Source organism: Stenella coeruleoalba (genome assembly GCF_951394435.1).
Source record: "Stenella coeruleoalba genome assembly, chromosome: 6".
In the NCBI taxonomy this organism is placed as follows: domain Eukaryota; kingdom Metazoa; phylum Chordata; class Mammalia; order Artiodactyla; family Delphinidae; genus Stenella; species Stenella coeruleoalba.
Genome location: NC_137151.1, coordinates 55,382,142 through 55,406,391, shown reverse-complemented (window position 1 = coordinate 55,406,391; position 24,250 = coordinate 55,382,142). Strand labels below are relative to the sequence as shown.

At 37.8% G+C, this 24,250-nt stretch overlaps 1 protein-coding gene across 1 annotated transcript in view; it reads left to right on the top strand.

Moving 5' to 3' along the window:
• CCDC148 (coiled-coil domain containing 148) overlaps positions 1-24,250 on the top strand; it is a gene marked incomplete at its 5' end in the record, with an annotated part of 198,694 nt that overhangs the window by 51,800 nt on the left and 122,644 nt on the right. The window contains 2 exon segments of the mRNA XM_079925257.1: positions 18,161-18,299; positions 20,811-21,017. Of these exon segments, the coding sequence (XP_079781383.1) occupies positions 18,161-18,299; positions 20,811-21,017 (346 nt within the window).

The following is a 24,250-nucleotide window of genomic DNA, read 5'->3' as shown; positions in this document are numbered from 1 at the left end:
CGGATTGGGACATGAATCCATGGGCTGGGACTCAAACCCACGGTCTTTCCTGGTCTCAGGACTTAATGAAGCTCAGGGTCTTTATGTCTCAGTGCAGGAGGAATTCAGGGAGAAGCAAAGTGATAGGTAAGAAGTGAATTTTATTTAGAGAGCTACACATTCCATAGACAGAATGCTGTCAGTCCCAGAAGGTGAGAGCAGCCCCAGAATATGGGATGGTTAGTTTTTACAGGCTGGGTAATTTCATAGGCTAGTAAGTGGGAGGATTCATCCAACTATTTTGGGGAAGGGGCAGGGATTTCCAGGAATTGGGCCACCACCCACTTTTTGGCCTTTTATGGTCAGCCTCAGAACTGTCATCGTGCCTGTGGGTGTGTCATTTAGCATATGCTAATGCATTACAATGTGTGTATAATGAGGCTCAAGGTCTACCGGGAGTCAAATCTTCCAACATCTTGGACCTAGTTGGTTCTAACCAGTTTATGTCATATCCTTAAAGGCGATGTCATTCTTTTAAAGGTTGTGCCCTGCCCCCTTTCCTCCTGTTTCACTTGGGTCTGCTGGCATTACATTGTCAGCAAGAAGGGTAACCAACAAAGGACACTGAGGGAAGGTCTGTGAGATACAAAGAAATGCAAGAGTGTGCTGTCCCAGAAGGTAAGGGAAGAGGGAGTGGGCAGCACCGTGAGGAGGAGGGGCGATCCACTGAGTAAATGTTGCTAGGTCAAATAAAATAGGACTGATGGTTGACTGCTGGCTCCACATGGAGGTCTTTGGTGACCATTTTCACTGAAGAAGTGGGAACAGATGCACAACTGGGTTGAGTTCAAGTGAATGAGAGGAAACAATTGAAGGCAATGAGCATAGATAACTCTTTTGAGAAGTTATCTTACAAAGGAGAGCTAGAAAGTAAGGTCAGACTTTTATGTTGTGGTTTTGTCTTTTGTTTTGCTTAAAATGGGAGAAATATTAGTATGTTTGATGCCGATGAGAATAATCCAGTAACAAGATTTAGTGCACAACTGGAGGAATAAGCATGAATGTTTCATCTACTACAGTAACGGGTGGGGATGCAAGATTCTATGGTCAGATGCTGGGAGGTGAATTGATATCCTCATGGCAGTCCATGGAACTCTGGATGGTAATTCTAAATACAAATGACAGAGAAATTTTTGAAAACCTCTCTACTCATCAAAGCAATGAAAAATTTTAAAATACTCAGATTTTTACCTATAAAATGGTAAAACACAAAAGAAGTTTTTAAGAATCTTTCTTATTTATTTATTTATTTATTTTTGGCTGTGTTGGGTCTTCATTGCTGTGCGTGGGCTTTCTCTACTTGTGGTGAGCGGGGGTGCGTGGGCTTCTCATTGTCATGGCTTCTCTTGTTGTGGAGCATGGGCTCTAGGCACGCAGGCTTCAGTAGTTGTGGCACATGGGCTCAGTAGTTGTGGCTTGCGGGCTCTAGAACGCAGGCTCAGTAGTTGGGGCGCATGGGCTTAGTTGCTCCGCAGCATGTGGGATTTTCCCGGGCCAGGGCTCGAACCCGTGTCCCTTGCATTGGCAGGCAGATTCTTAACCACTGTGCCACCAGGGAAGCCCAAAACAAAAGAAATTTATGCAAGTTTAAAAATATGGAAGAAATGGGCATTTTTATACAGGACTAGTGACTAAACACTTTTGGAAGACAATCTGGCAATAGGTCATCAAATATCTTTATAAGTGTAAATTCTCTTTGTCTCTTTAGAAATAATCTTAAAGGAAATAATCATAGAAGTGAAATAAATAGTTGGCTTCAGGGTGTTCAATATTGTATTTCTTTCTTAAGTGATAGCAAAATCTTCAAAATGATGAAATAGCCAACAAATAGCTTCATCAATTATGATATATCCACACAATGGAATACCACAGTCATTAAGAATTATATTAAAGAATTTTAATGGCACAGGTAGTTGCAATAATTTGCTGTGCAATTAAAAATCAGGCCACAAAATAGCTTGCATAACATGGGTTCTCTTTTTTTTTTCCCTTTCCCTCTGAAAGTGTTACATCCATTTAGCCACAGAAAAAAAAGACTGAGAGGTTATCCACCCAAATAAACAATAACAATAGCTGTCCCCAGGTAGTAACATTATAAATAATTTTGGCATACATACTGTTTCTATCTTATAAAGCAAAAATACAGATTTTTAAAAATCTAAGATAAAGAGGGAAGATGGAACCATTGATATTTATTGAGTGCCTATTACATGACATGACAAGTACATGTAATTTTAATCCTCAATACACCCCATTTCAAAAGCTCTATTTCACAGATTTGTTTTACAGCTGCAGCTGTAGATGAGCAATTTTCCCAAAATTTCTGAACTAGTAGATAGCTGAGCAGGAATGAGTTTCTTCTGCTCATCTGAATAGAAAGCTTCTCCCTCACACCACACTACTTCAAGCATGTATATGCACCAGGATGTTGGTAAATTGGGTTGACTACTAGAGCAGTGCTATTTAATAGAAGTAGGATGTGAGCCACATTCATAATTTAAAATTTTTATGTAGCCATATTAAAATATTTTAAAAGATACAATGTATTATGGTAGTATATTTTAACTTAATAGTGCCAAGATATAATTTCAATGTAAATCAGCATTTAATTATTAATGAGATATATTACATTTTTTTTTTCAGACAAAGTCTTTGAAATCTGGTTTGCACTTCACACCACAGCACACCTGAATTGGGACTAGCCACATTTCAAGTGCCGAATAGACACTTGTGTCTAGTAGCTTCTATCTTGGACAACAGACCTTTAAAGGATATTGTCTTTTACTAACACATTTTTTTAAGAATTGGCTGCAATCGAACCTATTTATTTATTCAGTATGTTTGTGAAGCTATTTAGATTCTATTTGGGCTGTATTTCATTAGTAACATGAAGACAGTTTAATTGCTTGTTTTAGACTCAGATGAGATTGTGGCTTTAATTTTCTAACATTTGGATGAGTTAATCATATGGATGAGACATAATTGATGCTCCATTCAGCTATGTCAGATCTGAAGCCAATATGTGGCAAAAGCTATAGAATGATAACAAGTAATTTCTGCTTTATTGTTTGATAGGTTATTAAACTTTATAGTGTTGATTCATAATCATTATTCTAATTATAATTATATAATTATTCTAATAATAATTATGAGATCTAAATCTTGAATGCTATTGAAAATACACAATGATTTTTTTTGAATTTTATTTTATTTTTTTTTTATACAGCAGGTTCTTATTAGTTATCCATTGTATACATATTAGTGTATATATGTCAATCCCAATGTCCCAATTCATCACACCACCACCACCCCGCTGCCACTTTCCCCGCTTGGTGTCCATACATTTGCTCTCTACATCTGTGTCTCAATTTCTGCCCTGGAAACTGGTTCACCTGTACCATTTTTCTAGGTTCCACATATATGCATTAATACACGATGTTTGTTTTTCACTTTCTGACTTCACTCTGTATGACCATCTCTAGATTCATCCACATCTCTACAAATGATTCAATTTCTTTCCTTTTTATGGCTGAGTAATATTCCATTGTATATCTGTACCACATCTTCCTTATCCATTCGTCTGTCGATGGGCATTTAGGTTGCTTCCATGACCAGGCTATTGTAAATAGTGCTGCAATGAACATTGGGGTGCCTATGTCTTTTTGAATTATGGTTTTCTCTGGGTATATGCCCAGTAGTGGGATTGCTGGGTCATATGGTGATTCTATTTGTAGTTTTTTAAGGAACCTACATACTGTTCTCCATAGTGGCTGTGTCAGTTTACATTCCCACCAGCAGTGCAAGAGGGTTCCTTTTTCTCCACACCCTCTCCAGCATTTGTTGTTTGTAGATTTTCTGATGATGCCTATTCTAACTGGTGTGAGGTGATACCTCATTGTAGTTTTGATTGGCATTTCTCTAATAATTAGTGATGTTGAGCAGCTTTTCATGTGCTTCTTGGCCATCTGTATGTCTTCTTTGGAGAAATATCTATATAGGTCTTCTGCCCCTTTTTGGATTGGGTTTCTTTTTTTTTAATATTGAGCTGCATGAGCTGTTTATATATTTTGGAGATTAATCCTTTGTTGATTCATTTTCAAATATTTTCTCCCATTCTGAGGGATGTCTTTTCATCTTGTTTGTAGTTTCCTTTGCTGTGCAAAAGCTTTGAAGTTTCATCAGGTCCCATTTGTTTATTTTTGTTTTTATTTCCATTACTCTAGGAGGTGGATCAAAAAAGATCTTGCTGTGATTTACGTCAAAGAGTGTTCTTCTTATGTTTTCCTGTAAGAGTTTTATAGTGTCCTGTCTTACATTTAGGTCTCATCCATTTTGAGTTTATTTTTGTGTATGGTGTTAGGAAGTGTTCTAATTTCATTCTTTTACACGTAGTGGTCCAGTTTTCCCAGCACCACTTATTGAAGAGACTGTCTTTTCTCCATTATATATCCTTGCCTCCTTTGTTATAGATTACTTGACCATAGGTGCATGGGTTTACCTCTGGACTTTCTAATCTGTTCCACTGATCTATATTTCTGGTTTTTTGCCAGTACCATATTGTCTTGATTACTGTAGCTTTGTAATATAGTCTTAAGTCAGGGAGTCTGATTTCTCCAGCTCCGTTTCTTTCCCTTAAGACTGCTTTGGCTATTCGGGGTCTTTTGTGTCTCCATACAAATGTTAAGAAATTTGTTCTAGTTCTATAAAAACGCCACTGGTAATTTGATAGGGATTGCATTGAATCTGTAGATTGCTTTGGGTAGTATAGTCATTTTCCCAATATTGATTCTTCCAATCCAGGAACATGGTATATCTCTCTATCTGTTTGTATCATCTTTAATTTCTTTCATCAGTGTTTTATAGTTTTCTGCATACAGGTCTTTTGTCTCCCTAGGTAGGTTTATTCCTAGGTATTTCATTCTTTATGTTGCAGTGGTAAATGGGCGTGTTTCCTTAATTTCTTTTTCAGATTTTTCATTATTAGTGCATAGGAATGCAAGAGATTTCTGTGCATTAATTTTGTATCCTGCAACTTTACCATATTCATTAATTAGCTCTAGTAGTTTTCTGGTGGCACCTTTAGGATACTCTATGTATAGTATCATGTCATCTGCAAACAGTGACAGTTTTACTTCTTCTTTTCCCATGTGTATTCTTTTTATTTCTTTTTCTTTTCTGATTGCCGTGGCTAGGACTTCCAAAACTATGTTGAATAATAGTGGCGAGAGTGGACATTCTTGTGTTGTTCCTGATCTTAGAGGAAATGCTTTCAGTTTTTCACAATTGAGAATGATGTTTGCTGTGGGTTTGTTATATATGGCCTTTATTATGTTGATGTAGTTTCCCTCTATGCCCACTTTCTGGAGAGTTTTTGTCATAAATTGGTGTTGAATTTTGTCAAAAGCTTTTTCTGCATCTGTTGAGTTGATCATATGGTTTTTCTTCTTCAATTTGTTAATGTGGTATAACACATTGATGATTTGCATATATTGAACAATCCTTGCATCCCTGGGATAAATTCCACTTGATCATGGTGTATGATCCTTTTAGTGTGTTGTTGGATTCTGTTTGCTAGTATTTTGTTGAGGATTTTTGCATCTATATTCATCAGTAATATTGGTCTGTAATTTTCTTTTTTTGTAGTAGCTTTGTCTGGTTTTAGTATCAGGATGATGGTGGCCTCATAGAATGAGTTTGGGAGTGTTCCTTCCTCTGCAATGTTTTGGAACAGTTTGATGAGGATGGGTGTTAGCTCTTCTCTAATTGTTTGATAGAATTCACCTGTGAACCTGTCTTGTCTTGGACTTTTGTTTGTTAGAAGATTTTTCATCACAGTTTCAATTTCATTACTTGTGATTGGTCTGTTCATATTTTCTATTTCTTCCTGGTTCAGTCTGGAATGTTACACCTTTCTAAGAATTTGTCCGTATCTTCCAAGTTGTCCATTTTATTGGCATAGTGTTACTTATAGTAGTCTCTTAGAATGCTTTGTATTTCTGCAGTTTCTGTTATAACTTCTCCTCTTTCATTCTAATTTTATTGATTTGAGTCCTCTCCCTCTTTTTCTTGATGAGTCTGGCTAATGGTTTATCAATTTTATTTAACTTCTCAAAGAACCAGCTTTTAGTTTTATTGATCTTTGCTATTGTTTTCTTTGTTTCTATTTCATTTATTTCTGCTCTGATCTTTATGATTTCTTTCCTTCTGTTAACTTTGCATTTTGTTTGTTCTTCTTTCTCTAGTTCCTTTAGGTTTATGATTACACTGTTTATTTGTGATTTTTCTTGTTTCTTGAGGTAGGCTTGTATTGCTATAAACTTCCCTCCTAGAACTGCTTTTGCTGCACCCCATAGGTTTTGGATCATCATGTTTTCATTGTCATTTGTCTGTAGGTATTTTTTGATTTCCTCTTTGATTTCTTCAGTGATCTCTTGATTATTTAGTAACGTATTGTTTAGCCTCCATGTGTTTGTGTTTTTTACGTTTTTTTCCCTTTAATTTGTTTCTAATCTCATAGCGTTGTGGTGAGAAAAGATGCTTGATATGATTTCAGTTTTCTTAAGTTTACTGAGGCTTGATTTGTGACCCAAGATGTGATCTATCCTGGAGAATTTTTCATGCACACTTGAGAAGAAAGTGTAATCTGCTGTTTTTGGATGGAATGTCCTGTAATATCAATTAAATCTATCTGGTCTGTTGTGTTATTTAAAGCTTCTGTTTCCTTATTTATTTTCATTTTGGATGATCTGTCCATTGGTGTAAGTGAGGTGTTAAAGTCCCCCACTAGTGTTGTGTTACTGTCTATTTCCTCTTTTATAGCTGTTAGCATTTGCCTTATGTATTGAGGTGCTCCTGTGTTGGGTGCATATATATTTATAATTGTTATATCTTCTTTTTGGATTGATCCCTTGATCATTATGTAGTGTCCGTCCTTGTTTCTTGTAACATTCTTTATTTTAAAGTCTATTTTTTCTGTTATGAGTATTGCCACTCCAGCTTTCTTTTGATTTCCATTTGCATGGAATATCTTTTTCCATCCCCTCACTTTCAGTCTGTATGTGTCCCTAGGTCTGAAGTGGGTGTCTTGTAGACAGCATATATATGGGTCTTGTTTTTGTACCCATTCAGTGAGCCTGTGTCTTTTGGTTGTAGCATTTAATCCATTCACATTTAAGGTAATTATCGATATATATGTTCCTATGACCATTTTCTTAATTGTTTTGGGTTTGTTTTTGTAGGTCCTTTTCTTGTGTTTCCCACTTAGAGAAGTTCCTTTAGCATTTGTTGTAGAGCTGGTTTGGTGTTGCTGAATTCTCTTAGCTTTTGCTTGTCTGTAAAGCTTTTTTTTTTTTTTTTTGCGGTACACGGGCTTCTCAGTGCTGCGGCCTCTCCTGCCGTGGAGCACAGGCTCTGGACGCACAGGCCCAGTGGCCACAGCTCACGGGCCCAGCCACTCCGCGGCACGCGGGATCCCCACAGACCGGGGCACCAACCTGCGCCCCCCGCATTGGCAGGCAGACTCTCAACTACTGCGCCACCAGGGATGTCCTGTAAAGCTTTTGATGTCTCCATCGAATCTGAATGAGATCCTTGCTCGGTAGAGTAATCCTGGTTGTAGTTTCTTCCCTTTCATCACTTTAAATATATCATGCCATTCCCTTCTGGCTTGTAGAGTTTCTGCTGAGAAATCAACTGTTAACCTTATGGGAGTTCCCTTGTATGTTATTTGTCATTTTTCCCTTGCTGCTTTCAGTAATTTTTCTTTGTCTTTAATTTTTGCCCATTTTATTACTATGTGTCTCAACGTGTTTCTCCTTGGGTTTCTTCTGTATTGGACTCTCAGCGCTTCCTGGACTTGGGTGGCTATTTCGTTTCCCATGTTAGGGAAGTTTTTGACTATAATCTCTTCAAATATTTTCTCAGGTCCTGTCTCTTCTCCTTCTGGGACCTCTATAATGCAAATATTGTTCCATTTAATGTTGTCCCAGTGGTCTCTTAGACTGTCTTCATTTCTTTTCATTCTTTTTTCTTTATTCTGTTCCGCAGCAGTGAATTCCACCATTCTGTCTTCCTGGTCACTTATCTGTTCTTCTGCCTCAGTTATTCTGCTATTGATTCCTTCTAGTCTATTTTTCATTTCATTTATCATATTGTTTATCTCTTTTTCTTTGTTCTTTAATTCTTCTAGGTCTTTGTTAAACATTTCTTGCACGTTCTAGATCTTTGTCTTCATTCTTTTTCCGAGGTCCTGAATCATCTTCACTATCATTATTCTGAATTCTTTTTCTGGAAGGTTCCCTATCTCCTCTTCATTTAGTTGTTTTTTGGGTTTTTATCTTGTTCCTTCATCTGGTACATAGCCCTCTGCCTTTTCATCTTGTGTATCTTTCTGTGAGTGTGGTTTTTGTTCCACAGGCTGCAGAATTGTAGTTATTCTTGCTTCTGCTGTCTGCCCTCTCTAAAATCCACAATGATTTTTAACAATTTTGTCCCTCTGTGTATACATTGCTAACACCCCAAAGTTGTACTTTTTCAACTAAATTATTTCAATTTACCTAATTTTTAGTAACTTTCAAAATAACTGGTTAGTAGCTTATGGACTTCCCTTATTGTTTTTTCTCTTAATACAGAACTCTTTACATTTATTAGAGAAAATTTTTTAAAAGTTGAGGCAAGCAAAGAGAAGAAACTAAAAGCTTATCTAAGTTTCTAACACCAGAGATATCCTCTGGTAACATTTTGTACATTTCAGATATATGTATATTGTTCATAAAAATGAAAAAATACTCTACACTATCCATTGTTTTTCCAGTTTGTGAACTGGATCCAATATTATTCATTTTTTCTATAAATGTTTACTAACCTTTTTCTATGTTTTAAGTCACTGTATTATATATTCTTTACAGCATATTTGTTATTACATACATGGTATTATGATACATTGTTATAATTCATCCACACAAATTTAACCCATTTCCTGGTTTTGGGCAAATATGTACGTATTACATATTTTGGTATTTGTTTTAAAACCTTGGAATAAAAAACCTTGTCACCATACTTTGAGTAATCCCACGGTTAATCCTTTTAGATGAATTCCTAGAAATGGAATTGCTGGCCAAAGGGCATGAAAAATTCTAAGGCTTTTGAGAGTATTGCCATATTGCCTTCCAGGAAGGTAGAAACAATTTATACTTTCACCAACAGGCTATCATTTGGTTCATCTTTTGGACTTGTTGGTCAAGGTATTGGCTATGGCTATCATGTGTGAATATCACCAGTGCCTTGTTCATATTCTCTTTCTCTCTCTTTTTCAGTATTTATATAGCATAGCTCTGACCCTGTACTTATGTCAGTTTTGCCAACAGAATTGGCAAAAAGATAAAAGATGAAATAGATAAAAACCAGCCTTAGAAGCCAGCATTCAGGAAACAGTGAGTGGCCTCACATGATTTTCTTTCTTTTATTTTTTTTAAATTGAAGTATAGTTGATGTACAATACTGTGGTAGTTTCAGGTATATAGCAAAGTGATTCATTTATCCATATATATGCATATATCTATATTCTTTTCTTGATTCTTTTCCATTTTAAGTTATCACAAGATATCAAATATAGTTCCCTGTGCTGTATAGTAAATCCTTGTTGATTGTCTGTTTTATATATAGTAGTGTGTATCTGTTAATCCCATAGTCCTAATTTATCCCTCTCCCCACCTTCCCCTTTGGAAACCATAAGTTTGTTTTCTATGTCTCTCACATGATTTTCTTTAAAAAATATTTGAATAAACATATGCTTACATATGTGACTCTTGCTTGGTGAATAAAAGATAGAAGAAGGACGGGGAAAGGAGCATAATAAACCACTGACATTTGCTTACTTGATGAAGTTACAGGAAGTTAAAAAACTTCAATTAGCAGGTGGCATTTTTCTCTGAGAATGTATTCTCAGAACTTTTGGAAAGATTCAGGGCCTGGTCATGTCCAGTCTGAGGTTCTACATTTCTGATCTGGGCTGATTGTATGTCAAGGGTGGTTAATAAGGGGAGAAGTGCTCAGAAACAGGAGCATAATTATTTGAACACTAATGTGTTCACTTAGTCACATTGTTTACATGACCCCCTCAAGCAATGTCCTTGATCACTGCAACTCCCATTTTCTCTTGGCGTATTCCAACATGGATTGTCCAACCTTACCTGGGAATTTGTATTTCTTCTGGGGAGGTAATAATTGCAGACTGTGATTTTATTTTTTTGTCATGTGTATTTCATAGCTTTCTCTTAAATACATCATTGAAAATATTTAATTACTTTATGATCATGAACTAAAAGCTACACTTGGTGATTGTTCAACCTACTCTGCGTTTGTTGTGGGAATGAAGTATATTTTAAATTCTCTTGACTATGGTGGAATACATTTTATCAAGGAAAAAAAATGGGTCCAATTTCTGCAGGATATCCCAAAAATTAGTCTTAGATTTTTGCTTTTGCTTAATTAATAACTCAGTCTGTGTATTTACTGATACGTTATGTTTGTTTAAATGTCTGTGAAAAGTATATCTAAGAATAGTGGCCATAAATTTCTAGTTCAGCAGGCTTTATTGTTAGGATCACTGTAGCCCACAACTGCCGTCTTGATATAATTGCCTCAAATAGAAACTATACAGTGTAATGTTGCATAAATATACATTTTTAATACTTCAGGAGACTGAAAAATCAGGGTTTTACAGGATGGAGTGAGAGTTATTTATGAGAGGTTTTTGTTTTTTTGCTGGATATGAAATCAAATTAATCTTGAGTAAATCAGATTGGAGAAAATGAAAACATAGCAGCTTGACAGATTTGTGTCCAGCACAATTGATATATGTTATTTTTAAACCTGGATGATATAGATAGAATTTGTTATTTAAATAATAAAATCTGTGTAACTATAAGCAAAGACAAGATTAAAATTTCTATAGACAGGATTGTCAAATTTTTACATGAGAGAAATTATAATACCTTACTTTATATATCAAATCAATAATTAATAACAAGTCTTTCCTACTCCTTATACTTTGAAGTCCAACTGTGGGTAAATATAATCCTTTGAGGAAACTGTATCATTAAAACTGAGACTATGGAGAACTAGTAATGTAGGAAATTATAATCACCACACTCACAGGCGTGTGTTTATTTCCAACACTAGTGCCTATAAAAGAACATAAAGTTGAACATTGTTAATGTCTAAGAAAAAACAAACTAAGAAAAAGAGCCATCATTCTTATATTCCAGTCTTACAGTTTCTTAATGATTACTGGTAGTTGGTTTGAGGTGATATTATAAGTGTTTTTATGTAGCAATTAAAATTTCAGAAGCCCTCATAATTGTTAATTAAACTTTTCCTCATCCCATCCCAAAGAAGTAAGCCAGTTCTATTATTCTTGCTTTTGAACCTGGAAAATTGAGTAATAATATCCATATAAAGTAACTTTATTCACTTCAACTTTATTGCACCTAAAAATATTCTTGCTCCCCAAAAGTGAAGAGTAAAATGGTACATGGAAGCAGATTTTGGCTCAATAGGATTTTTTTTTTAATTAGAGCAAATAATGTGTTTGTGGATGATCTTTTCTTTACCGATTCTGTTTGTTTGAGTTTGAGCTGTTTTTGTTTGGTTTTCTTTTTTTTTTTTGTCTTAAAAATGGCCTTTGGTGTTAAACACTTCTCTGTTCCCAGTCAGCTCAGGAGTGTCACTGTAGATGTTGGTCACTGGCCACATTGGATCTGCATCTCTACATCCTTCATAAAGCAATATTAGGATGCTACAATATTAGGAAGTACATTCCTTCCAAAGCAATATTAGGATGCTACTTTTTTAAAAAAATGACTTTTAAAAAAGTCATTTTTCTTCCATTCAGCTGTCAAATAGGATATCTTTAGCTGAAAGTAAGAGAATACCCAACCCAAGTCAAAGTAACATAAATAATAAAGCGACTTCTTGTTTCATTCGAAGCATAGAGGTAGAGAAGTCCAAGCACAACAAGGCCTAGTTTTCTGCATTCTCTTGCCCTGCCTTCCTGCAGGGTAGATAGATGACTTTCTGCCAGACAACTAGAGCAGTTCCACACTGCCACACTCAGAAGCAGAAGGGGACCTTTTCTTCCTTGTGACTTGTTTTAAGAGCTAGGAAACCTTTGCCCCCAGAAGACTTCTCCTCCCATTTCGGTGGCCTTTTGGGCCTTTTGTCCATGATTATATCGAACACTGGGAAGAGGAACGGAAAGCTTGAGAACAGATGTTTGTGAATGGCTTAAGATCAGTCAAGATTCACTCCCGGGGCTGGAATGGGGCTCGCTTACCCTGAAGTGGGGGGCCTGTACAGGAAGGTGGTAAATCTTGAATAAAATCAGGATTATGGTGAGCAGGAGCAAGAGTAGAGGTGATGTCTGCTACAATTACCTTTTCCTTACAGTTCTTGTGATGAATATAATTATTTAAAACCTAGCATATGGGATGGCTGAGCTATTACATTTTACTTTTAACAAGCTGTTTTATCTTGATCATATTATTTCTAAACTTCCACTAGGAATTATACTGCCTCTTAAAACTAGTGGTGGATGGAGATAGACACAAAAGATGGTTTAGGTGTATTGTCACCATCCCAGCTACTCCACCTCCAAAAAATACACATTCTAAGTAAAAAATTCAGCTTTCCATGCAAACTACTTTTAAACAGTATCTAAGTAAAAACAGATACAAAAGCAGATACAGAGTGCTTGTTATGAAAATAACAATTGCAGCTTCCAAATAAATCACTTAACCCCCTCTTCTGACCAGATTCTCATTCCTAAACTCTCCTCTAAGAAATTCTGGAGGGTCCTATTTTCACTTTCCTGTCACCCCTCAGAAGAAGGCGGCTTTGGATGCTGGTCCAAGTTCTGGCTTTATCTTCTGGACCACTTTTGTTGTTGTTGTTGATTCTTCAATTCAGTGGATTTTTTTTTTTGCGGTACGCGGGCCTCTCATTGTCGTGGCCTCTCCCGTTGTGGAGCACAGGCTCCGGACGCGCAGGCTCAGCGGCCATGGCTCACGGGCCCAACCGCTCCGCGGCATGTGGGATCTTCCCAGACCGGAGCACGAACCCGTGTCCCCTGCATCGGCAGGCGGACTCTCAACCACTGCGCCACCAGGGAAGCCCAATTCAGTGGATTTTGACCATACTCCTAAGAGCCCACTTTATTCTGGCTGTCAACTCCCACCTGAGTAGGTAAACTGGGCAGAGCCTGGGGAGCCAGGGGAGTGAGGACTGCTAAATGGGAATGATCTCCTGGAAGACAACGTACATACCCAAACAACATCTAAGGAGCCGATTCTGTTGGTCAGAAATGAGTCTGCGGCCAGAGGGCCCTCTGTAAACCAGGCTGAAAATCAAAGATTTGTGTTTGGACAATAGGCCTGGGGTGGGGTGGTGAATAGCTGGGGAGACAGTTTCAGGAACCAGGCTGATTAGATTCAATGTTTGGATGGGTATGATTTGGAAAGACAACTTTGAAAAGTGGTGTCAAGTTGTATTTTCTAGAGGGTCAGACCCAATGCTGCCAAACAAGCAGATTGTGTCAGAACCATCTATTATCCACATTATTCCACCAGTGGCTCACTCCCCTGATAGCATTACACTTGAAGAGACAAGAGCTTTTCTTCAATCGAGATTCACTGTGGCCATTTGCCAGTCAAGGTAGTCATCAGATGCTGGTAACTGCATCGGCTAGCATCAGGAGGCCCTAATTGCCATTTTGCTGGAAAGCCCCCTTCACTCTGAGAAAATATAAGACAAGTTCAGCCAGTTAGAATACACAGTGTTTAGTCTCATAGACTTGTCCCTGCTGTTAAGGTACCTGTTGCCCTACATGGGCTGTTTGCCATGGCTGGCTGCCCCCACCCCACTAAATGTCTTTTGATGTCACGGAACCAGAACCCTCGGGAAGTGGTTTAACACGATTATGAAGAAAACTGGTAATTAAGTTGATTGTGAGTCAGGTTAGGATTTTTGTAACGATTCAAACAGGTAGAATTATGGAGACAGTTGGCCTTGGTCTCGTTGAATTCTCACAGCCCTGTTGTCCTCCTTTTCTGAGTTACCTGTTTTGTCTCATATCCTGGGAAATCACGATGAAATGATATTGGTGGACCTCAATTGGCAGTGGGGGATGGAGGGTAAGGACTGAGCAATAAATACCTCATCCTCCTGCAGGCTGAAATTTCCTGAAACATTTTAAATTAGAAAATTTGGATGGACAGAAAAATGGAAATTGCAGAGACCTACCAAAGATCTTTTGTCTGAAGATATTTTTTTTAAGTACAAAATTTTAGGATAATTTGCTATTTTATATAGATATTTTTTTCTACAATGAAAAGATGAAGGTTAGAAAAGATAAATGTCCAGATTTGAATTTAGAAATTCAGATACGTTAAATTTGATTTTATCTTAGATGCCAAGTAGGAAATGGCTACTTTGTTATTGTGAAGAGGCTATCATGTTTGAATATTCATCTTAGATTTTTACTACCCAGAAGACTCAGTGTATATATATATATATATATATATATATATATATATATATATATATATATATAGTGGTGGAAGTTTTCTCCCTCACAGACAGCATCCTAATGGAGATGCATGACTCTGCCAATAGTGTTGCTGATGTGAATATTTGCTTCAAAATTTAAGCCAGCATCTCTGGAAATTGCTATAAGTACTCTAAAATAATAATATTGTGAGTATTTATATTATCATTTCTTTTTTTAAAGTTTTTTTTAATATAATTTTATTTATTTTTATTTTTGGCTGCATTGGGTCTTCATTACTACGTGCAGCCTTCTCTCTAGTTACGGCGAGCAGCGGCTACTCTTTGTTGTGGTGCGCGGGCTTCTCACTGCAGTGGCTTCTCTTGTTGAGGAGCACTGCCTTCTAGGCGCATGGGCCTCAGTAGTTGTGGCACGTGGGCTCAGTAGTTGTGGCTTGTGGGCTCTAGAGCGCAGGCTCAGTAGTTGTGGCGCATGGGCTTAGTTGCTCCGCGGCATATGGGATCTTCCCAGACCAGGGCTTGAACCCATGTCCCCTGCATTGGCAGGCAGATTTTCAACCACTGCACCACCATGGAAGCCCTATCATTTCTTATAAGCATGTTTTTCGTTTTTATCCTACATCTAATAGAAAAATGACTTACAATTTGTGTAATTGTGGTAATTTGAAAAAGCTGTTGAGATGTGAGGTTTCCAAAATCAATAGGAGCAAAATGGATGTGATCATTGTTCATATCATACTTGGTTTGAAATATGTAGTTTTAATGTTATATTATCTTCATATGTTTAAGTGGTTTTAATGTTGTCACTAAAATGGTACCTAATTAATACATTCATGCAATGTATAAAAATGTACTGAGTACCACTAATTCTTCTGCTGCTATGTTTATTTATAGCAATGCACACTGCTTAACGTGTGCTTTTATTTAAAAAACATTTTTGTAAATGTTTGCTATCTGCACTTTGAGGATAGCCACAATCTTACACCACAATTCAGTATGAGAGATCATCAAAACAATTAGCTTAGAAGTACCTCTCCATTTGCCAAAGAATTTAAATAATTTTTGACAGTTATGGGTAAGGTTGCTCATAGATTATCTTAGGTCAATTCTGTAAAAGCAAATCTGAGACAGGGATTGTAAGAACATGTGATTTGTTGGGCAGTGCTCTCAGGAGAAGGATGGTAAGGGAAGCAGGATGGAGGAGGGGAAGATGTCTGTGGCAGAAGATCTCAATGGAAACAGGTTACAGTTTGCTCCCACAGTAAAACTCTGGAGCACGAATGGCATCACAGAGTTGGTCTCATCTTGAGGCAAGTGGCCTGGCCTTCTGTACCCCCATGTCAGCCAGTCGTTGGTTGAGGTTGGCTCTGAAAGGTGGTGGGTGAGGCAGTTCCCATCTAGCCCAGGACAGTTCTTCAGAGGAGGAAGGTACATTTTGAAGATAGGAATTCTAGCTCATCAAGGTGATCTAGCCTGGCACCAACAGCATCCTTTATATAGATAAATGACAATTTAAAAGAACAGAGAGCTTATTGGACCTAGATTCTGTCGCTTCCTCCTCCCCAGCACATACACCCCTACACGTCTATCCTTGTAATCAAATAAAGATGGAAATTCAAACTGTATTCAGGTCCCTTTGATTACAGAAACAGTTTAAAAGCATTAATGAGGACATCGACTCTGGGTCTATTCCTTTTTCTGATTGCTTGCCACGTAGAAATGTGGCTAACTCTGCTATTAAAATGCATTTATGTTATCATGAATGAAATGAGTTCCTTGAGAGAGGACCTGAGATACTGTCCCTGAAGACTTGAGGGTGTTTTAAATGCCAAAACCACTCAGGCAATCCTTTCTCCAGGCTTAATACTCCTATTTGAGATGCTTTATTTGCAGAAGCCTTTGGCTTAACTGATTCAGAGAGACCCCAAACACTCAATGTGTTCAATGAATGAAATCTCAAATTCTTTCTCCGCAGTATATTATCATGTCATACAGAAGAAATGTAGAGTTTGCTTCTTCCTAATGGAACACTTCCAGCCCACTTTTTCTTCCTATTATAGAGCTGTTAGAGAAGGCTATCTTCTTTGAAAAATAACTTTGTTTCTTTCTTGCTACTTATCAGTATCATGAAATACTTTACAGAAACTGGGTAAGTTGGATGAGGATGGTAGAATTCCCATTAGTGTCACTGATTTAAAGAGGTTTTTATTGTTTTAAATTGTCAAATATTTTTCAAGGGCATAGAGGACATACTGTAAAAATTCTTTAAATTGCACAACTAACTTTAAAGTAGAAGGCCAATGATAGAAATAAACAATAGCAAGTCTCCATCTTGGATCAAAGAAATATTTGTTGCTAATAATATTCCCTCTGATTGCATCTGTATTTGATTATTCCAACTTATTAAACAGGAATGATGATATGCAAATAAACTCAGAATAATAAAGAAACATTAATTCAGTCTAGAGTTCAAGCTGATATTGTAACCTTTTTACTTTGCATAGGGCTTTGCTAATACACAAACCAGGCCAGTACCTCGGAAAGTTCTGAACTAAAAAAGGTATTTTGGAGCATGATGGATATGTTATTGGGAAGGTGACTTGAAGGGATCCTGTTACAAATGATTTCTTTAGTGATCTGAAATTTAATGCCACTGGTTATCTTTTTACTACCAATATCTAGTCTTACCTCCACAAAGCAAGAAGCTGAGCGGGTAAAATAAAAGATAATTTTAGACTTACTTTTTTTTTTTTGGCTGCGTTGTGTCTTTGTTGCTGCGAGTGGGCTTTTGTCTAGTTGTGGTGAGGCGGGGGCTACTCTTCCTTGTGGTGCACAGGCTTCTCATTGTGGTGGCTTCTCTTGTCGCGGAGCACAGGCTGTAGGTGCACGGCTTCAGTAGTTGTGGTGCGCGGGCTCAGTAGTTGCGGCTCATGGGCTCTAGAGCGCAGGCTCAGTAGTGGTGGTACGTGGGCTTAGTTGCTCCACAGCATGTGGGATTTTCCTGGACCAGGGCTCGAACCCGTGTCCCCTGCATTGGCAGGTGGATTCTTAACCATTGTGCCACAAGGGAAGTCCCTAGACTTACTTCTAAAGTCAACCTTAATATATGCCTTCCTCAGGCCTTGGTTTCCTTTGTGTATTGTTTATTTGACTCTCTACATTTGTGTTTTCCTCCAGTCTAGAAACAGGAAGTTTGTTGAATTAGCAAAATTCCTTTTTAATCTGTAGAGTTAATAATTTATTATTTCATTCATTGGTCATAATTTTTAAAATATTGTTGTAGGCAAGATAGAATAAATATTTTAAAAATATTATGTCTCATTGTTAAACTTCTTCAAATTATTCCTGAAACTCATGGCAAGACCAAATAAAGGATTGAAAGAACCCATTGTGTTATAATTTAGAACTTTTTCTATAGGAGACATTTAATTTGGCTAATGTATTTTTTAAAAAGTCTTTATTTAATATAATCATTATCATTCACTAACAGCTTAAACAGTTTAAGGTCCCTCAAACTCCATGATTGCTTAAAGTGTTGTGACATTTTTATTTCTTCCAGAAACTTCCAATTAAGTGATGAAGACCACTGGTTTTACCAGGCTCTTGTGGATCAGTATCCTGGGGATCTCAGTGGCAGAAGGACTCTGTATCTGGACATGTTACAGAGACATTTTCCTCACAAATCGAGGCATGATTTGGTGAGTGCTGGACCCTATATGCTGGCAAGTTAAATTGTTTTAATGATTGATAATTATTGAGCAAAATATATATATACTTTAAATGGTGCTCTAAAATGATTTTTTTTTCTGCACTCTAGAAAATAATAGGGTTATATTTTGAAAGTCTACCATTTTTCGGGTCAGTGTGGTACATAAAAAGGTGGGAGATCCCTCTGGCCACATTCACTCTTCTGTGGCTTACTTGCCACAGAGAGCTTCACCATGGTCCCCTGGGTTGCTCTGCTAGTGTTGACCTCCAGGTGTCCAGGTGTACATTCACCTGCCCATTTCAGAGGTTCTGCCATCTCTGAGTCTTGCCTGAAAATGGGGTGCCTGCTCCTGCCTTCACACAGCCTACCACACCTCAGTCCTTCTAGTCGTGGGGAAGCCAACACTTGCCTTGGGAGTTGGTGCCTACCTACACCATCCCCACCACAACTCCACTTGATCCCCCTAGACGGGTCTAAACACAAATGCCCCAAATTCATAACTCAGAGTCCTGGCTGAAATTTCCCTGGGAAGTTATGGTTACATTCTTTAGTGGACAAGGTAACATAGACAAGGAAACAGAAGTTACCATGTCACCAGTGAATTTCATAGTAACTCACTTTAAAACATATATGTAAACAAACATGCATAGACTCTTACCTTTTTTTAAAAAAATAAATTTATTTATTTATTTTTGGCTACGCTGGGTCTTCGTTGCTGTGCACAGGCTTTTCTCCAGCTGCGTCGAGCTGGGGCTACTCTTCGTTATGGCACATGGGTTTCTCATTGCAGTGGCCTCTCGTTGCAGAGCACGGGCTCTAGGCACGTGGGCTTCAGTGGTTGTGGCACGTGGGCTCACTAGTTGTGGCTCGTGGGCTTCAGAGTGCAGGCTCAGCAGTTGTGGCACACGGGCTCAGCTGCTCCACGGCATGTAGAATCTTCCCGGACCAGGGCTCGAACCCATGTTGCCTGCAGGGAAGTCCGACTCTTACCTTTTAAATAGGCCATGCTATAAAATATTATCACATACCCTGCATTTTGTAATTGTTTTAAATCAAGCAAGTAACAATACTAGCGTGTATAGAATTTATCCTATCTCAGTCATGTGTAAACTCCTGTAATGCACATAACAGTGGATGAGAGAAGTACTATAGTTATCCTTACTTTTCAGGTGAAGAAACTGAGGCAAAGGCCACACAACTAGTATGACCAACCTCTCTTATCCTTTCCCACCCACCAACCCCCACCCAATTATTTGTTTTAATTCTGACCTTTATTTTATAGCAAATCCTTGTTGTGTAAAAAACATGTTATATAATAATTCATTCTGGATTTTACAAAACTCTTAATTTACTAAATTAGATCTTTCTTTTTATTCCCTATAGATTCTGTTTGCTTCTGTGACCAGCTGTCATTTTTAACTGTGTAGATTTTTATATTTGCCTACTATTAATATGATAAAGATTTTTGCATTTACTTCTTACATTGGGATAATTAGTATGCATTTCTGCATGGTGTATACTTCCTTAATGTTTGCCAAGTTTTAAGCATATTCTTGGCTTAGGGGAATAAAGCTAAGAAGTTTACCAAACAGAATTTAGAAGCTGATATTTGGTTTCAGTGAAGCCATAGCCCGTTTCATTATGTACTTAACCATACCTAAGTTATTTTTTTTAGGTAGGACCAACCTTATGCTGCTCGCTAGCTTCTTTTCTCACATCGCTTAGGGGTTAAGTAATGTATCAAATTCAGAGATGTGGTCTATACTGGCAAAATAAAGAATTATTTAGAGCACTGACTCTCAATTGCAGGAGACACACCTCTATATAAGTATTTCAGAATCACCTACAGAGATTTTTCGAACTACTCAGGCTATCTCCCGTCCTGTTCTTTCCCTCAAGACTCAAATCTCCCAGGGTTGGGATTCACTGGCAGCAGGAACTATTGGTACCTATGTAAGAATGTCATGTCCCTCAGGAGTGTGGGATGGGAAGGACTACTGTCATTGCTATAAATACTTCAAGTTTAGATGTCTGAACATCTGATTGTTTCAGTAATCAAGGGCAAACTGAGTTTTCAGGATTATTGTGGCAATTTTTAATGTTTATTAGCATATATCTAACTGAAGCACCTGGAGTCACTGTTAATACAGCAAAGCTGATTTAAAGATGGAGTATTTTTGAAATTATATGTAGGGGAAATCATATTTTCTGCTCATAGATTCATTGCTATATAGGGGTAGAAGTTGTTTTAGGGCTGTCTGGTCTGACTCCATCCTGTATAAAACTTAAAAACATTTAATGACTGGTCCTCAGTCACCAGTTAGCCATGGGCTCAGAACTCTGGGACTGGTACTTGGTCCTGGTTGTTGTATTTACTATTAAGATGTTTGTCCCTTATTTTTCAAAATCATTGGTTATAATTCATTTTATTCACTTTTGTAACAATGACATAAAGCGTAGGCTCAGTTTCATAAGTGTTTACCACCTGTTACCTTTTCAGGTCGAACATGAAAAATATTGTGACCAATATCGCTTTGCTAAGGAGCAGCGAAAGATCCTGATAGCAAGTTGGAGTAAGAATAGGAGAGACTTTATACAGAAGGCTGTGCTGACAGTGGCCGAGGCCTGTGCAACTCATGAAATGGAAAACATGTTGGTTAAGGATAGGAAAAAGCAACAGGAAGTGTGTGCTGATCTGAAAGCCAAGGTGAGACGCTTTGCAGAAGGTGCTTTAGTATTTGCCTGGGGATTCACTTAAGAATTCACTTTTCCCTTTAGTTCAATTCCAACCTAAAGTCCCATTTCTCTAGAAAGCCTATTTTGAATACAATTGTTAGTTCAAACCATATGAAATTGAAATTCTTTTAGATCAAAAATTGTGAACAATCAACAATTTCATACGGTTCAACCTGAAGTTACTATAACAGGAGGTGAGTATTGAAGTTTTGATTGAGGATGTCCAATACCAACCACAAATGCTGTACATCAGAGTGAGGTGCTGGATGAAAATGCAGAATGTAATTATAAAGTAAATGTCTGGCGCTGCTCCAGACTCATGGACCTCTCATTCACATTAAAGATGTTTTTTAAAAAAAGGGTCAAATTATGAAGAGGAGGGAGGATTTGTGAAGAGAAACATTGAGGAGAGCTTGATGGGCTGTGTGTGAGCACTCAGCAGAGTGAGAGGGGGAGCAGACAGGGTTTTCCTCCTGCTCAGACCCAGCGAGGGGCCTCCAGGATGACTTGGAGAGTTGAGTGTGTAACCCCTGTAGTTGGAGGCTTGAGCACTGGTGTCTGACACTCGCAGGGAAATATAGAGGAATTACGTTAGTGGCAGAACTGAAAACAAGAGTGGCTGCTGTGCCTGGTCACGGGTGCAGGAGTCCTGGAGGCCCCATGTGAATATGGCCTCTCTAGGAGCGTTGGAAGGGCCACCAAACATGAATTGTATCATGCCTTAAACTTATGAGTAAGGAAAATAATGATTTGGGGTGGTGCCAAATCCTTACTGCTAATGTGAGGTGAATTTTTGAGTGGGTAAAGGTTGCCCCTAAGGTGACCTGCTCATTTTGCAGGATGCCTGGGAGTTGTGATTTGGCAATCCGCCTTATACTTAAAGAGTAGAATGGTCTGAACCATACAAACTGGAGAAGCTGAGACAGGACCCGGGAGCTAACTAATTCCCCGAGCAGGGGACTGGTCGGACCTCACAAAATTGCCAACAATATTATTACCCATGAAACTGTTGAACCTGGAATTGGTGACCTTAGCCAGCTCTCTGAAGCTTAGTAGTTCTGTAACTGCAGTATAATGCCAACTGCTTGTTTGTGGTTGAGAAATAAAGATACATGTGGCATACGCACACACACAGTTGTATTGAGTTACAGCATACATACAGTGCCCAAATATTAATTTACTGGTAAATGACATGGTAGGATGATGATGGTGCAACAAGAAATTATATTCTCTTGATAGAAAAAATAAGCTGGTAGATGTTATATTATAGCAGTTAATAGCATATAGAAACAAATGTCTCTATTTTAAAACATTAGAGGAAAAATGTCTGCTCTGCATTTTTTTCTTTTTTTAATATTTATTTATTTGGTTGTGCCAGGTCTTAGTTGCGGCAGGCGGGCTCCTTAGTTGCGGCATGCATGTGGGATCTAGTTCCCTGACCAGGGATTGAATCCGGGCCCCCTGCATTGGGAGTGCAGAGTCTTAACCACTGCACCACCAGGGAAATCCCTGCATTTTTTTAAACAAAAATATATTTCTTTTGACATTGCATAAGCTTAGGACCTAAAAGCAATAGAAGCTGCATCAAGCCCTATCTACAATGGGCTACAGAGCTAATGTGTGTTTCTTCTCCATCTGTGACTGATTAGGAACACTCAGTGACTCTAAAAAAAAAAAGGTGGAGGGTAGTCAGGGGCCACGACAAGTCCTTATGTACTCCTAGTCTGTTTATACTCATTTTGCACACATTATCATTAGCCCTTAAACTATGCTGTAGGTGATATTTTCTTTTTATTGTATTACCTTGAGGTAAACATACATGCAGTAGAGCACACAGAACCTAAGTGTGCTATTGAATAAAGTTTTATAAATATATGCTGCCCATAGAAATACCATCAGGGTCAAGGTATAGAACCGCTCAGAAGAGTCTCTCATGCCTTTTCTCAGTATATACTGGCCCCATTCATGACCATTATTCTGAATTCATCACCATAGGTTAGTTTTGCTTATTGGTGAATTTCATATGAATCGAATCATACAGTATATACTCTTTTACACTTCTTTCACTCATCATATCTGTGAGTTTCGTCCTTGTTGCATGTTGCAATTATTTGTTCTTTTTTATAGCTGGGTAGTACTTCCTACATAATATACATGTACCACAATTTATTTGTATGTTCTCCTATTGATGGGAATTTGTGTTGCTTTCAGGTTTTTGCTGTTATGATAATGGTGCTATGAACATTCTTGAACATGTCTTATGGTGGTCATAGGCCCTCATATCTCTTGGATAAGTACCTAGGAGTGGAATCGCTGCATCATAAGGCTCATGGGTGTTTCACTTTAGTAAAGACTGCCAAATAGTTTTCCAAAGTGGTTATATAAATTTGCAGCCACTTTCAGTTGCTCCACATCCTCACCAACATTGATGTTGCCAATCTTTCACTTCAGCTAATCTGATGGATGTGTAGTGGCACCTCATTATGATTTTCATTTGCATTTAGAATAAAGATATTGAGCAGCTTTTCTTATGCATATTGGCCATTTGAATATTCTCTTTTGTGAAATGGCCACTTAGGTCCTTTGCCCATTTTTCTATTCCATCGCCTGCCTTTTTTTCTTACTCATTTGTATGTTCTTTATATATTCTGTATGCAGGTTCTATTTTTTTCTCCCAATCTGTAACTTGTCTCTTCACACTCTTAACATTGTTTTTTCATAAACAAAACTTCTTAATTTTAATGAAATTCTGTTTTTTTTAATTTTAAATGTCTTTGAGGTATAAGTTATATACTGTACAAATCACCCTTTTTAGTGTACAGTTCTGAGTTTTGACAAATGCCTGACACGTAATCTCCCCTGCAGTCAGGATGTAGAACTGTTCCATCACTGTCAGCCATCCTTCATGCCTCTTTGTAGTCAACACCTCACCCACCTTCAGCCTTTGGCAACTACTGATCTCTGTCCCTATAGTTTGCCTATTCTAAAATGTCATATAAATGTAACCATTATAGTATGCGCTTTTTTGAGTCTGGCTTTTTTCCCTTAGCATAATGCCTTTGAAATCCAGCCACGTTATTGTGTATGTCAATAGTTTCGTCGTTTTTAATTGCTGTGTAGTATTTCATGATATGGGTTTATCACAGTTTATCCATTCACCAGTTGTCTTCAGTTTTTGGCAATTAGTGGTACTTTGCTTATGGT